Source organism: Scophthalmus maximus, chromosome 9, assembly GCF_022379125.1.
Source record: "Scophthalmus maximus strain ysfricsl-2021 chromosome 9, ASM2237912v1, whole genome shotgun sequence".
NCBI lineage: Eukaryota > Metazoa > Chordata > Actinopteri > Pleuronectiformes > Scophthalmidae > Scophthalmus > Scophthalmus maximus.
Genome location: NC_061523.1, coordinates 16,597,551 through 16,613,091, shown reverse-complemented (window position 1 = coordinate 16,613,091; position 15,541 = coordinate 16,597,551). Strand labels below are relative to the sequence as shown.

At 41.2% G+C, this 15,541-nt stretch overlaps 1 protein-coding gene across 2 annotated transcripts in view; it reads left to right on the top strand.

Moving 5' to 3' along the window:
- The window catches only part of drp2 (dystrophin related protein 2), a 63,114-nt gene that overhangs the window by 15,803 nt on the left and 31,770 nt on the right, over positions 1–15,541 (top strand). For both annotated transcript variants that reach the window (XM_047334464.1, XM_035650347.2), the window contains exons 3-7: positions 1,135–1,291; positions 9,759–9,879; positions 10,376–10,487; positions 11,477–11,633; positions 13,704–13,850. In XM_047334464.1, the coding sequence (XP_047190420.1) occupies positions 1,135–1,291; positions 9,759–9,879; positions 10,376–10,487; positions 11,477–11,633; positions 13,704–13,850 (694 nt within the window). The remainder of the gene's footprint in view (positions 1–1,134; positions 1,292–9,758; positions 9,880–10,375; positions 10,488–11,476; positions 11,634–13,703; positions 13,851–15,541) is intronic.

Here is a 15,541-nt window from a genome sequence, read left to right as displayed (position 1 = left end):
CATGTTTTTTTCAAACATTAAGCCCCTGATTCCAGACGGAGGAAAACAATTTGTATGTTGGCCACAGTTGTTTTTTACCAGCTCAAATGACTCGTTTTGCTGATAAAAATGACGAGCTCTAGCTAGATAATTAAACTAACATTAGCCCAGTGACTTGTTTTGAAAATGCTGTCTTGGGCTGACTAATTTCAAAAGGAGAACCCTGCAAAACGGCTGATTATTGGTGATTTATGTAGAAGACGTTAAAAATGAAGAGTCGTATCAGCAGTCCAAGGTGTTAAGGAGAAATGTAAGATCAGCCTGTTATTTAATTCTAATTAACCCTTGTTTGGATTCTTAAACACTCCGAAAAGCGTGGCAGGCTGCTTTATTATTCATATTTTCGGAACAGCTTGTTTCAGTTTTAATGAGGAATTTCTTTTAGGATGTGAACAAACTGAAGGTGCCGTGAGGAACATTCATGTAAACAAACAAAAGTTCTGTTTACATTCTCTGTGACTAACCAAAGTTGCTCTGTGTATCCTTGAGCTCTAACAAACATGTTGAATGCACTTCCTTCCACATAAATCATTTTCAAAGCTGATTTTTATTTCAAGTGTTTTAAATCCAGGGTTATTAACATACACATTTTGTGTCCTGGCAGGCTTCTTCTTCCCTGTCTGATGTAATGGTTGGAATGTTTCCGCCAACTGTTCATCAGTAGACAATAGTGTCAAACCATTTGCATGAATGTACACTCGCAAAATAAAATAAATAACAATAAAATAGAAAACAAATAATTCAATATTTCATGTCTGAAAGCAGCTTTTGCTAAAATACAGCGCTCAGCTTTGTCCAAAGTGACGTGAACTAATTTTTTTCTAAATGCAGTTTTGGTCCTCAGGAACATTTAACAGTAGAATCCAGTTCACCCAGAAGAAGGAGCTCTGCTCAGAGGAGGGAATATTAACTCTTGGAGGAGATTTACTTATAGAACCTTTATGTTTTTGATGATAATAAGGCTAAAGTTGTGTTGACATTCTGGACAGTGAGAGACAGTGACCATATGTCATGTGCAGTATTTGGTCTGTGTGTAGGAAAATTGAACAAACTGACTAACTGTGTGTGTGTGTGTGTGTGTGTGTGTGTTGGCAGGGTGCGGCTAGAGGCGTTCTCTGACAACAGCGGCAAGCTGCAGCTCTCTCTACAGGAGATCATAGAGTGGCTGACAGCCAAGGATGAGGAGCTGTCGGAGCAGCTGCCCATAGGTGGCGACGTGGGGGCCGTCCAGCACCAGAGGGAGTTCCACCAGGTAAAGTGTCTGAGTGCTAATCTTATGCAGTACAAATATTGATGAGAGAGAATTTAACGATTGCGCTCCCTAGGAGTAAATATTTGCAGAATGCCTAATCTCTGAAGGCAAAGACATTTGCACTCACACGCAGACTGAAATGCACCACATGCACACAGATAGACTGAGTCTACAGATACAAGCAGTCATACACATATACGTGAAGTATTCGCAGGAGTATTTTGTTCTGTATTGTGCGTGACAGAAGGGAATTCCACAGTTCCCTTTCTTTCACTTCAGTTTTAAGTCATATAACTGCATCCATGTGGCGGTAGTGGGGAAAAATGGTTTGAGGGCGTGCCCCGGGTCATGTGCTGTGATCTGTGCAACGCGTGTGATGGCTCTGTCATCAAGGTCTGAGAGGCTGGGGGGGTTGGGAGGCCAGCGATTTCGTTTGTAGAGTTGGTGTATCTGTTGTTGCTGGAGAGAGTTAACATGGTAAAGAAACATGTGGCGCAGCATAGTATTGTATTGGTCCTAATGCTTCTGCAGGTCAGCAACAAAGGTGAGGAACAGAAACACATCTGACGTGAGTCTGCGGATTGCCAACTTGTGTAAATATCAGAGATATCGATCAAGGCTGAAATATCGTCTAGTCTTAGTCAATACCCGATTGATTAAACTTCCCTGAAGATCAGCTGTCATGGATACCAGAGATGGAGGTGAGGCGTTGTGCTCTGCAGTGTGTTGGGATTACCATGGATTAGATCATAAAGTGATTTTAAAATAATGTCTTTTCTACTTTGCTCCTGAGTTAGTTGTTCAATTACAGTATGTCTTGGTACTGTATATTCCAAATAACATATACCTTATTGTATTTTTATGTAAAATCGATCTTTTTTTCCTTCTTTTTAAATATTAAGATATTTCTATGAGTCATCTTGAACTCAGGTCAGTCTGCTGTTTGAGGGAACACTCAGTGAATCTGAGCAGTGACGGGAATTCTGCTGAGAGAGCTAATCCCTCATACATCAATGTGAATCCCTGTTAACTTGGCTGGTGGAGGGATCTGTGGCAGCAAATGCTATTGGCATGAGGTTGATGTCTTTGTACTTCTTCATGTCAGGCCTGTACAACTCTGGAGAGACAATCATAAATCGCAATCATTTTCTCCTCCATGTCGAGAGTTTCTAGGTGAACAGCAGAATCCAACAATGCTGGGTGTTAGAATAATCTTCTTACGTGATGACACAGCACATTACCCGATAACACCAGTGGCATTGCTAGAAATTTTTTAATTCGATTAAATTTTTCTTCACACGATGCAGAGCTGTTTTTTAGGTGCCCTGCATGGTGCCGCCTCCCATTGCACAAAAGGCAAAGATATTCAATTTACTAAAACGAAAGATCAGCAGCTTATTCTCACAGTTGTGGAACCATCCAACACAAAAATTTACTTGAACATAAACTTAAAACATTATTTCTTAATCAACTAATTGTCGCAGCAGATCCGTTTTTATTTGACAAGACATTCAACTGAATGCGTCTATCATTCCCCAGATTTGCTTTCCTCTCATTGAACCAGAGATGTTGAGTACATGTGTATTCATAGTGTCCTTGTGTCCTGGGGGATTAGTTGTTGCAGGACAATGGACCACACATAATGTACACAGACACACAATCTACACAGTGCAACCATCATTTTTGAAGGGGTTCAGTGAAAATGAGGATTAGCTCTTTCACCTCAGTTTCTCAGGGTCTGTTTTGAATAAAGGCCACAAATTAGCTTTTTTTTAAATCATCTCTTAACCCTAATTGCACACCACATACTCAACACGATACAAATTGCTATGTTTTCCTCACCCAATGGTAAAGTGGTGGAACTGGCAGCCACATTTTTTTTCCCCCCAGTGTTAAAGTTTAAGGCTTTAGAGAACATCAGTTAGAGCTGCTGACAGAGGAGAGAGCCACCTCTTCCCCTTTTCAGATAATTCCTCCATGGTTCAGTGATTTCAACTGGCCTTTAAATCCCTTCAAGGGCGTGTAGTGGATAGAGGTGCACACATGCTCACAAACTCAGAGGGACAGCACTTTTTTTAATGTCCTATAAATATATTCACCTTCGCATGAAAAGCAGCAAAACAATTCTGCCTTTTAAACCTGGATTCAGAATTTGAATTACTGGTTGTCAGCTGATTCAGCAGGACAGAGTCATCAGGTAGAGTGACAGGAGGTCAACAGAAATGTTGTCTATTAATTCTCATTTTCAGGATCACTGACCAAATAACATTTGCAAAAATACAACTGAATTTTCCTGCCCACATACCCACACGTTTCATTTCATTTGTCTTCCTAGACAGGTCTGTGTTGGCGTTAAAGGTCAGAGACCTTTAACAGCTTGTTCAAATAATACATTCCATTTCACAAAGAGAAGTTGCTGGAGTCGGAAGCTGTGGCAAAATATTTACAGCTTTGATTTTCACCCTTTGGCAGCAACAGGCAACTAAGTTATTATAAAACCATTTTGATTCCTAAAACGAAATTAAGAACGATACAGGTGTTCACCCTAAAAAGAACCAAAAGATATTGCTGATGTAGTGAACACATTTTCAAAAATTGTACATTGAAGTTTTTGTTGTGTGCTATAATGGAATTTAATTTAGTCAGTTAGAAGCTACAGCTAGTTGGACATAGTTAAAACTACATTTTCATTTATTATTAGTTGGGAGATTATTTTGTCTACAGTGATGAAGAAATAAGGAACAATCAAACCCAGGAGGAATTTGTGGAGCTTAAAAATAATGCATCTTTTAAATCTCTTCTTAAAACTTACTTTTGTTGCATATTATTTTCTTAACTGGTGGCAAAGTTTTTGTTGTTCATGTTATATTGTAGTATTTGATTTATTTGTTAAGCACTTTGTTACTATGTTTTTAAAAGTGCTATAGTAATAAAGTAAGAATAAATAAGAATAAATTATTCTTATAAGTCTTCAGGTTTTTATATATGTTTTTGTTATGGTATGTGTTGTGCAGAGATCAGATTTGCGCAGGTCTGACTCATCTTGAATGGGTCTGTTCTTATAAGTGATAAAAAAGGAAACTGTATAACTGTATACGCACACGACCTTACATCTCCTATCATATCTCATTACAGAAACATTTGTCTCCTAAGTCTTTTACACTGTCTTTTTCATCACTCTCTATACACACATCAATGAGGTGCTTTGGTCTCATGGGGTTCTCATTTTATCTTTTAATCTCCGGCACACACGTTTTGTTCGCTATTACTCACTGAATAAACCCGTTTAAATGTTGGAGATAGTTGAATCCGTGATGAGAGTTGTTCACAATACTAACGTAAAAGTGTTAGTCTAGGGCCGAGGCCCGGTCACATCAAGATTCAAAACAACAGAATTATTTCCATTAATTTCAATGATATTACACAATCAATAGATTCACTCGCAGGGATGAGGTGAACCTTTGCACATTTTTCACGTTGAGTTCACCGTTGATCGAGCTGCTCCACAAAAAAGAAATGGTTCAATAATAATTAGAAAGCTTTCCAACTACTGGAGCCTTTTCTCCCCCCTCTCAAGAAAGCCTTTATCGAATGAAATGATAATGAAGCAAACAAACTGTGGGTGAAACCAGACTGTTGTGACTCACAGAAGTTGCCATGTTACCATGTTACTTTATTTCACCGGCTACAGTATTTCATAATTTATGGGTTTCTACCTTTTGTGTTTCAGCCTTTGCATACTGAAGAAGGGTGAACACACCCCTGTGGTTGAACCGTACCTCGCGACGTTGTTATCACACCGTCCAGAAAGCCTCTGGTCTCCTAACATGAACACGTGCATGCAGTTTATTTGCAAGGGCTTCTATACCAGGCTTCCTTAATTCAGCTGGCTGACAGAATGATTGGAGAGAGTTTGAATGTCAGCAGCATTTGTTATATTGGAGGGAAAATAAAACAAAACACACGCTGTGTTAGAAAAATACTCACTGGAGGGACAACAACAAAAAATCCAGGATCTCCTCAAGGGAACAAAGTCTACCCACTGTGTGCAATGAGTCTCTTAAAGATGGCACAGACAAGTGTGTGTGTGTGTGTGTGTGTGTGTGTGTGTGTGTGTGTGTGTGCGTAAAGGGTAAAGGGATTCTTCCTTCTGTGTGACACAAAGTATTTGGACCAAACGTTAGCTGCGATGTTCAGGATGTTCTTTAATTTTCCGGTGAAGAATCTCACAAACTGGGACTGGTGCAGGCATGCAGAAGCACACACACACACACACACACACACACACACACACACACACACACACACACACACACACACACACACACACACACAGCCTATAGTCACGCACACTCATGGTTCTGTAACTACAGTAGAGTTTGGTTTTCCACGCTCCTTTTCAATTTCCCCTCTTGTCAGTTTGTGCAGTGTCTCTGAAAAGCAACTTGTATTGACAGTGAGAGGTTTGTCTCTCCCACAACACCTCACTTCATCTCCCACTCCGGTGTGGACTGTGCACTGTGAAATCAGCCTCTCCATTAACACTGAACAAACACTCGTACTTCACACCAGCTGGCAGTCGCTTCTCTCTCCCTTCCTCTTCCTCTCACCATTGCAGTTCCGTCCTTCCACAGCTGTCCCTATGGTGTTGATAGTGTTACTCAGTGACGCACAAACCAACAATTTGTACATTTTGCACCACTGGAAGTGCCACATTAGCGTTTATATTACTTTGTGGCTGAATTAAAATTGGAAACGTATACGTCCCAGGAAAAGTTCTCGAGTCATAAGGTGTCCTGTTCTGTCTCGAAATAGATTTATGGACACGTTTTTGCACTGGTTGATTGGAGATAATGACATATTTTGGAAGTCGCACTGAAACTTATGAGTTGTGGCCCAAATTGGGCCAAACTACATCAAGTAATTTCCTATTATTTTAAAACCCCAGCATGGACCTGTCATGTTCACCTCGCACAGTATTTTTGACGCCTCCCCTCCGTCCGCACAACTTTCAAAAAGCGCTCATTCAGCACTATTCCCTGTTGAACATCAGATTTCAGATTTATTGTAAGGTTGATAACTCATTTTTGAGGGTCTCCCATCATTGAGCTTCCTCTCCTATCCGATGCTTTCCTCTCCTCCTTTCTCCACTCAAATGTCCCATTTTCAGTACAGCACACCTTTATTATCTGAGATGGCTCTTAAAACTTTCCTGACCACGCAAAGAGGGAAATGCATCCCGATTTTCCATAGAGAATTTAAGCATTTTAAGAAATGTGAATTATTGATGTAATTTCTGTGTGTGGGAGTGGGAGTTCCCTCTGTGGCATGTATGTTTTTTCTGCGTGAGCGCGTCTACAGTACATGAATCTAGGGCTGAACGATTTGGGGAAAATATCGAATCGCGATTTTTTTAACAGATATTGCAATTGCGATTCGATTTGCGATTATAATTAGCGTGCGAGCGCGCACACACACACACACACACACACTGACAGAGAGCGAGATGTGTTGAAGAGGAGAAGGAGAGAGAGCTCTCTCTCTGTTAGCAGTCTGTCTCTTTGACGAGGGAATAGTCGCGGTGTCCGTCACCTCACGGTGCCACGTGAGACATTTTCATACGGAGTCACAGTGTCTAACAACTCTTGTGTGGTTCTGTGTTCGTCACTACTGTCACAGATTGTTGGCCGTACAACGCGGCCACAACCGTGGCGGTGGCTGTGGCTGTGGCGCTGTGTCAAGCGCTGATACAGGTTGGTGGTGTTGCCCCGTGAAGTAGCAACGGTAGCACGGCACGTTCTGCACACTACCTGACGCTGAGCACCATCCTCCTTTTTAAGACCAAAGAACTTCCACAAAACCGACGTGCTGCTCCTTTCGGACACTAAAGTCTCCGCTGTATCATTTTCCGACTGTTTCTGTCGAGCACGAGGCCATTGCGCAGCAGGTTAAAGTGCAGCTCGACTTCTGTTTTTTCCTTGCACCGAGCGCTCCACTCGCTCGCGTATCACGTGACCCGTGTAATCGCGCCCCTTGCGATTACAAAATTGTGTTTTATCATATCGCGATATTATCGCAAATGCGATTAATCGTTCAGCCCTACATGAATATGTTGCAGCGGAAAAAAATCTCTCTGTCCCATGCAAGCGGGAAAACAAAGTGAAAATGTGTATCTTCCTCTCTTGTCAAAAGCATATTGAGGGGGGGACTATGACGGGAGGAGATGAATGGAATGCCATCAACATGTTTAGACAAAGTCAATGAAGTCATTTCCTCCCTGACTTTCTCGAGTCCATGCATAATGTATCTTAATCTGATCTGAAGGCTTCGCTCTTAATGTTCCTTCAACCAAAGATGAAGCCTGTGAGTGTGAAATTTAGCTGGAATTAAAGTTTTAACATGACAGCTGGCTGAGGGAATCCATGGCTGAGCTCCTCTTTGGGCGGCAAAGCAGCTAAACAGGGGATGGAGAGAACAGAGAGCCGAGGAGGATGAAATGAGGGAATAAGGCAAAGAAGTGTAAGGAAGAGGGTAAGAGCGAGGATGTAAGGAGCTAATTTGTGATTCGAGAAAAAACTGCGAGAGGAAGAGGAGAAAAGACAGACAGCAGGTTTTCTTCACGACCATTGCAGGGGTAATATAATCTCATGCCACAGCTTCCTTCACTGTAAACCGTACACTTGTGTGTTTGCCCAGTGCCGTCTGATGTTTGCTGTTTCATGTGCGCTTTCTGTTTAACGTCTCCTGCTGGGTATTATCAGGCCTGCCTGCTCTGGTCCACTGAAACACTGTCGCCGCTGCAAACTGCACAGCCTCGCTAATTCAACTTAGTCATATAGATTTCCAGCTAAAATTGTAATCTCTTCATGCCCTAAAAGGATTGAGGAGGCTGGATTCGCCTCCATTAATTGCTTTGAAGAGAGGGAATACCCTGGCATTGGCTCACACACCTGCAGTGTGTTTTGTACTGAACAAAGATTAGTGTAGAAGAATGAAGGCGGTTGACACACTGGCTTTCTTCAAGGCCCCCCGGGAGGCTGAGTGAAGTATGTGTCGTCTAACGCACTGTGCACAAGTCCTTCAGCTTGTGTGGTATAGTGTCATCTCAGCAAAAGCCTATGTAACATTTTAACAAGTCTTACAGTGTGCCATAGTGGTGCCACTGGTCTGCAGTCACAGATGGTTACCATGGAAATGGGGCTCTTAGGTCGGAGATAGCGGACCTGTTAGGCCCGAAAATAGTCTCTATTTTGGTGAAACTGTTGAACTTACGTACACATGAATACTGAACATCCTTTTCACAGCAGTCTGAAATGTCTTTGTGAAAACAGACCCTGGTATGAGGTAAAGCTATTGTTAGTAAAAGTTAACTAGATCGTCTGTCACTGTGTAACATCACAGAGTCACTTTAGTTTTCTTGTGCTATACTGTTACACTTGTTTTTATGCTGTTGCTGCCACTTAATCACTGGGATTTACCATTAAATAAAAGCCAAATCAAGTCACCTTTATTTCTACAGCTCAAAAAATTGTCAGCCTGACAGGTTATATAATTTGTATATGGTACATCGCCCATTATCTTTAGACCTTAGATGTGGATAAGGAAAATCAACACAAAACACTTGATCTAGTAAATCCAATTAATCTCATTAATTCATGAGTAAGAATCAGTTGATATGAATATGCAATTTGTGTTGTCTACTGATTCTGGTATTGCTGTCATGTGACCACACCCTTCTACAGCTGATGAGTTCTTACAAGACACCCTCTACCTCATATCACTATTCTCCTGATTGTCCATTGGTGTGTCTGATCAACTATCGTGCATTGTCTGTAAGTAATGTTGACAATGTGCACATGTGAATAGCCTCCCCTACTTGTTAGTCACACATGTGACATATGGGAAAATTAATTTACCATTAATTTGCTTCACTGTTTGCCAGTTGTGCACCATGTGGCTGAAGTGAAATATCAACAACTGTACCAAGGATCATAGAATTTGTAGTTTCTCTGTGGTATTTAAAATCTGTCCATAATTTTAGGGCTTCTCTCTGTCAATAAAGCTGGATCGAAGAAATGCTTTCATGCACTTTTCCTCATCACTTATCCTGATTAGATTTTTTTTTGACAGATTGATTGATTGTTTTACCTTGAAAATGCCAGAAAATAGTGAAAAAATGTCCTCCATATTTTTTCATAGCCCAAGGTGATGTCTTAAAAGGTCTTGTTTCGTCCAAACAACAGTCCAAATTCCTACATAATATGATTTACAATGATAAAAAAGCAGCAAATTCTTGCGCTTGAGAAGCTGGGACCACACAATGATAGGTAATTTTGCTTGTGAAATGAAATGACTCATCTTTCTCAACTACATCGTTTGGAGAAACCACGTTTGTCACTTTGGTCAGAAACAGCCTTTGTCTTTCATTCTCTTCCACTAAGAGACACCTCTGTTTTTCCCCCGGCAGGCGTTCATGGAAGATGTCAAGTCTCGCGGGCCGTTCATCTACTCAGTATTGGAGTCTGCCCAGGCTTTTCTGGCTCAGCACCCCTTCCAGGAGCCAGAGGAGACCCTGGCTGATGGAAAAGGTCTGCTGCCATCATACTCTGTGCCAACTGATGCCCCTGCCAAAATATCCTATACTCACAAACTGCCTCAGTTGAATCCCAGAGATCATTTGGTTGAACCCATGCAGGTGAACTCCTCCATTCGTAGTTATTAGCAGTGATCCGTCCTCTGGTGTCACAAGTTTAGGGAAAGTTTCAGGGTCAGTGCCAATTAGCTCTAGGTCACCAGCTCTGCAGTGCCATTAATAGATCTATAATACAGTGAGCTCCAGTGTTTCTCTGGTCACACTTCCACCTTACTGTGTTCTCCATATTGTCTAATTTTTGTATGCCCCCTTCCTTTCTATATTTCTCATTTCATGGAGTTGGTACACCTTCCTTCTCTTTCTCTGACTTTTAACCCCTGCTCTCTTCTCCACTCCATTATTTCTCTGTCTTCTATATTTTTGCTTCCTTCCCCGCACCTTATCCTCTTAACCTCTGCGTGGCCCAGTCTTACCTCTCTCACCCTCTGCAGAGGTCTCTCCACGCCGGCGGATCTTGAATGTGAGTCGCTCGGTATGGAAGCAAGCGAACGTGGCCAGTGACCTGTGGGAAAAGCTGACGGCGCGCTGTGTGGACCGCCATAGGTCAGACACCTTTTTTCTTTACATTGTGTATATGCTGCTCAGATTATGTGTGGATTCTGCAGTGATGGAAGGTTTATTTACTTTCCATCAGATGCTATTTATACTTCTAATCCACTGCATTTCAGGGGGGAAATATTCTACATTTGACTCTACTACAATTATCTTAGAGCTTTACTTTACAGATCAAGACATGAACAAGACAAATCATGAGGTAATAAAATATAACAGAGTTCAAGATTAAAGTTAGTGCTTCCCACATTTCAGATTACTATGAGTTGTTCGCAGTTCCAATCAAAGAGACATTTTCTAAACTTGTTGGATTTTAATAATGAATGCCTAAAGAGGAGAGGAGTCTACAAGGTAGAAAAGCTGAACATATTAGTCCAAATATATTTCTTTCCTACCCCATTAATCATCAATGACCCCTCAGATTTATTCTTTGACCCCGTAGGTTGAAATCACCTGAATTTAGCTCTTGAATTATTTCTTTTAGTAAAAGCATTTAACTTGTTATTTTATTTTATTTTTTACTTTTGATACTTTAAGTCAATTTTGCTAATCATACCTTTGTACTTTAAGATTTATAATGCAGTAATGGATCTACGTTTTAGAGAGTAATGATAATTCACATTTTGTAATCAAGGTCAGTTTTAGAAGCAGACTTTCTGTCAGAACTGATTATTCCTCAGTTGAATGAATATCATCTGGGTTAAGTATATTCTATAGGCCATGTGCTCCAAAACCCTCTGGAGCAAGTTTCAAAAGCAGCTGACAGAAGCCATTAGGAAAAAAACATATTCATCAAGTGTTAGATAAATTAAAACCTTGCTCAGAATATTTAAACAAGTTTTCAGGCATTTAGATAGTGAACTGTTGGTATTAAAAATAAGCACATAGTCCTCCTGAAATGAGGAGTGTGTTTGACTGCTATTTCTTGCATTAACCCCACACTTCTTGTATGATGAATAACATTTTAAACAAAATTTCAGACACATGGAGAGGACCTTGGAGCGTCTACTTCAGGTCCAGGCAGCGATGGAGGAGCTGGCAGTGGCCCTGGAGCAGGCTGAGGGGGTGAGGGACGCCTGGGAGCCGGTCGGAGACCTTTTCATTGATTCTCTGCAGGACCACATTGATGCTACCAAGGTAGACATACACATATATCCACCCTACACTCACCTTTTACTTACTGTGCTTATACACATGCTTGCACACACAGATTGTCATGAATCCTGTACATAGATTGATTTTACCTGTGGAATAACCTTATTCTGCCCTATGAGATAATTGCCTCAGGGTCAAACGCCAGAAACATTGTGACACTTTGGCATGTCATTTACAAACATCACAATAGCAGTGGTATGTGACCCATGAATTAAGGAGTGATCTGTGTCAGGCTGTGTTGCTGTAAAATGTTTGTTTTGGTTGCCCGCCTACACATCCCTCTTAGAGTGGCTGTGATCTGACAGATGATGAGAAGGACGTGACACTTCAAACCGACACGGAGCGATGGTAGGGGTTACAATCCTCCATTGAGTAGATGTTGTTGAACAAATGGCAGGTCATCGGTTTAGTCATAATGGAGTGCAGAGTGCCACTGCTGCCTGTAATTGTGTGGCACTATTCATTAGAAGGGAGGCCACTTCACAATAATCCTGTCACTGTTTGGACTCCTGTCACAGCCAGCACATGTTCAGCTCAGTCCTCAGGGCAGGCTTGTCACTTGGCTTCATGTGTCCTCCCTCCCTCACTCACTCATTCAAACACACACAGACACACAGACACACAGACACACACACACACACACACACACACACACACACACACACACACACACACACATACACATACACACACACACACACACACACACACACACACACACAGAGAGAGACACACGCACAGACAGAGAGAGAGACACACACACAGACACACACACACACACACACACACACACAGAGAGACACACACACAGAGAGAGACACACACACAGACACATGCAAAAGCAGACAGTGTACAAATAGGCCACAATCATACACACATTATGCACAGTTATATGCTGAAATGTTAATTACTCAAACGACAATCATTTGTAAAATTGTTCCAGATCCACACTCTGTATTCAATGACGCATATTGCACATTACCAAACAAGTGTGCTCACTTTGTTTTATTTTTGGTGACGACAGGGGATGCGTGTCCAATTTGTGGTGGGAGTTTGTTCCAAATCTTTGGTGCATTATAACAGAAAGCTGCTTCGCCGTATTTTTTTGCAGTTTGTGTGTGGCACCTTCGGCAAGTCAGCACTGAGTGACCCCGGTAAGATGGTGCCTGGCCTGTTTTGGCTTTAAAACGTATGGTATATTTGTTGTTACATTTCTGCTGTTGCCTCTCTCTTTTGAAATTCTTTTTGCTGGTGTCTAAACACAGTACCTCCAATAGGTCTGGAGAAATCAGGAATTAATTGTGTGCCATCAAAAGCCACCTGGTTACTTTACAGTGTGACGAAGAGCTTCCACAGAGTTACAATAGATCATCCATCATGGTAAACATGAAAGTGTAATGAGATTTCAGCATTGTTTGTGTACTTTAGTTCATTTTTGTTTTCCATTCAAACTGCAGTCTGAGGAGGAGATGCAGGGAGGTAATTCCTACAGAAACATGTGACCTCAGGCTGCCACAGGGCTAAGTCGGCTGCCATGTAGTTCACTATTGAATGGGGCATAGTGTGTCTCACCTCCAATCTTTTATTTATGTCTCTACTGTATACTGTCAAATGAAGAAGACCTCCGTTATCTTAAAAAACATGTCAATCTCAGAGTGTATGTGTTGGTAATCTTTTTTTCTTAAAGATATAAGTTAAGAAGTTTAGTTGTGGAGTTAGCTAAATGTTTTTAAAGTCAACAGCTACATTTTTCGCACACCAAAGGGAATCCTGGAGTCACATATACACACAAGCTGGTTACTATATGATTACTCTAATTTCTCACTTAAAATCTGCTTAGTGAGGAATTTGACACACGGTAGCTGCAAAAATCGTTTCTGTAACAGAGCTGAAAGCTGCTGTAATGGATAACATTTAAGATGATTCCGTTATTTATCTAAACTGAGTGGAGTTTGTCCACATTGGATGTTTGTGCCACTCTCTTATTTGCATTCTTATTCTTATTCAATCCTCTGCTCTTTTTTCCATCTACCCCTGTTTGTCCTTGTGCAGTTATTCAAGGAGGAGCTGACCCAGGTGAAGGAGGGCATGAAGCACATCAATGATCTGGCCCACCAGCTGGCGATCTCCGACGTCCATTTGTCGATGGAGAACGCCCGCGCCCTGGAGCATCTCAATAGCAGATGGAAAGTGCTTCAGGTGGGGTTTCACTGTGGTGTCTGTTGGACATTGTCTGCTGCCGCTTCTGCAGCAGTGGAATTAAAGAGAGCGCCATTTCATGTGTAATGTTTTTACTAATGTAAATTAAGGGTTTATGTGAGGCTTGAAACTGCTTTATGTGTTTTATGTTTTTGACCTTGTGACGGACGGTGGTTCGTTTTAGGGGACGGATTAAAGTGAGTACTGTAGCTACCCGACCACAATTCTTTAATATTTGACGTTTTTTGCCCACTCATGAATGCAGATTTTACTGCTTTAGGTATCTTTTTTTGTTAATTTTTGCCATTATAAGATAACAGAACTAATATTTCTACTACATTCAAGTTTTTAATTTTAAGAAAAATATTTTCATGTGTTGTTGTGAAGTTTATCTGAGACCAAATGTCTATTTTGGTAGACTTCTAAGCCAGTTTAAAATCTAAATGTCCTGTTAGACTAGCATCAGTTACTGAATTTCTACACATCATGAATATTAAGTGAGAAGTTAGAGAAAGAGCAGAATGATGAAAATGAAATGAATCATGATTTGAAACTATGTATGTTCGTGGAAAGTCTTTAAAGACACCAAGGCACTTACTCTTAAAGCCTTTAAAATTTTCAAGAATGAAGTGCCTTAGGTTCATTGAACTGGACTTGCCTCCTCTTGATGCTTCACTAAATGTATGGATGCATTATCCAGTGAGCTTTACTGTAACTCTGAAGTGTGCAGAGGCTGATTACAAGCACAACAAAACCCACTCAGCCTTCACTACTCTTTGTTCCTATAGGATAACCTTCGGGACACCTTCTCCACAGGTCGTCCTTCGTTGCCTTGTCATGATGTTTTAATTGCCACTCCAGCCTCTCCTCTTCTCTGTCTCTCTCTCCCTCTCTCTCTGACGTGATGATTTTCAGAACCCTTCCACAATTCTTTGAAATAAGCTTCCAGTATTCACTGTACATACTTTGCGGAGAACAGCATACAACAGCAACACGGAGCAGATAAGGACAGACCAGCTATGGGTTTGATTTGTAAGCCAGCAGTTTTTCTGTTTCCTCTCCTCTGAGTAAAGTCACTTCATTTAGGTTAAGCCTCTGTTACTGTATGCCACTGAAACCTATTGGCTTGTGACAACTAGACTGAGTCACAACGTGTTTGCTTTCTGAAGATTTCCAGGTTATAACATTGCAGGAGGCAGTTAATGGAAGGATTAGGTCGTTTTTTGAGCCATGGTAGCAGCATGGCTCCAGGGATGGCAATGTTGCTCTGTCAGTCCACCACTTTTGGTCCAGAAACTATTGGTTGGACTGCTATGAAATTTTGTTGATTCATGGTCTGTATTCTAATGGCTTCTGATTCTCTGCCATGTCACCCTAACCATCAGCCTTAGATGTACAAGCTCATTAATCATGCGTTGCTAAAGGAAATGAAGAGCAGACGATGCTCTGAGGTGAAAATATTTTTTTGTGTGGCATACAGTACCTGCTGTCAATGGTAGAGGCGATATTTTGGAAAGGTCGATATAGTCATTTTTACCACATACGACATTGTTGGGCATACAGTATGAGTTGGAGGACATGTTGGTCTATATACATACATGCTCTAAGCAGGCTTTCTATGTGTTGCGTGTTCAGGAACGAATAGTGACAAAATAAAGAATCCATGAAACCAAACATTATTCATGCTAAAT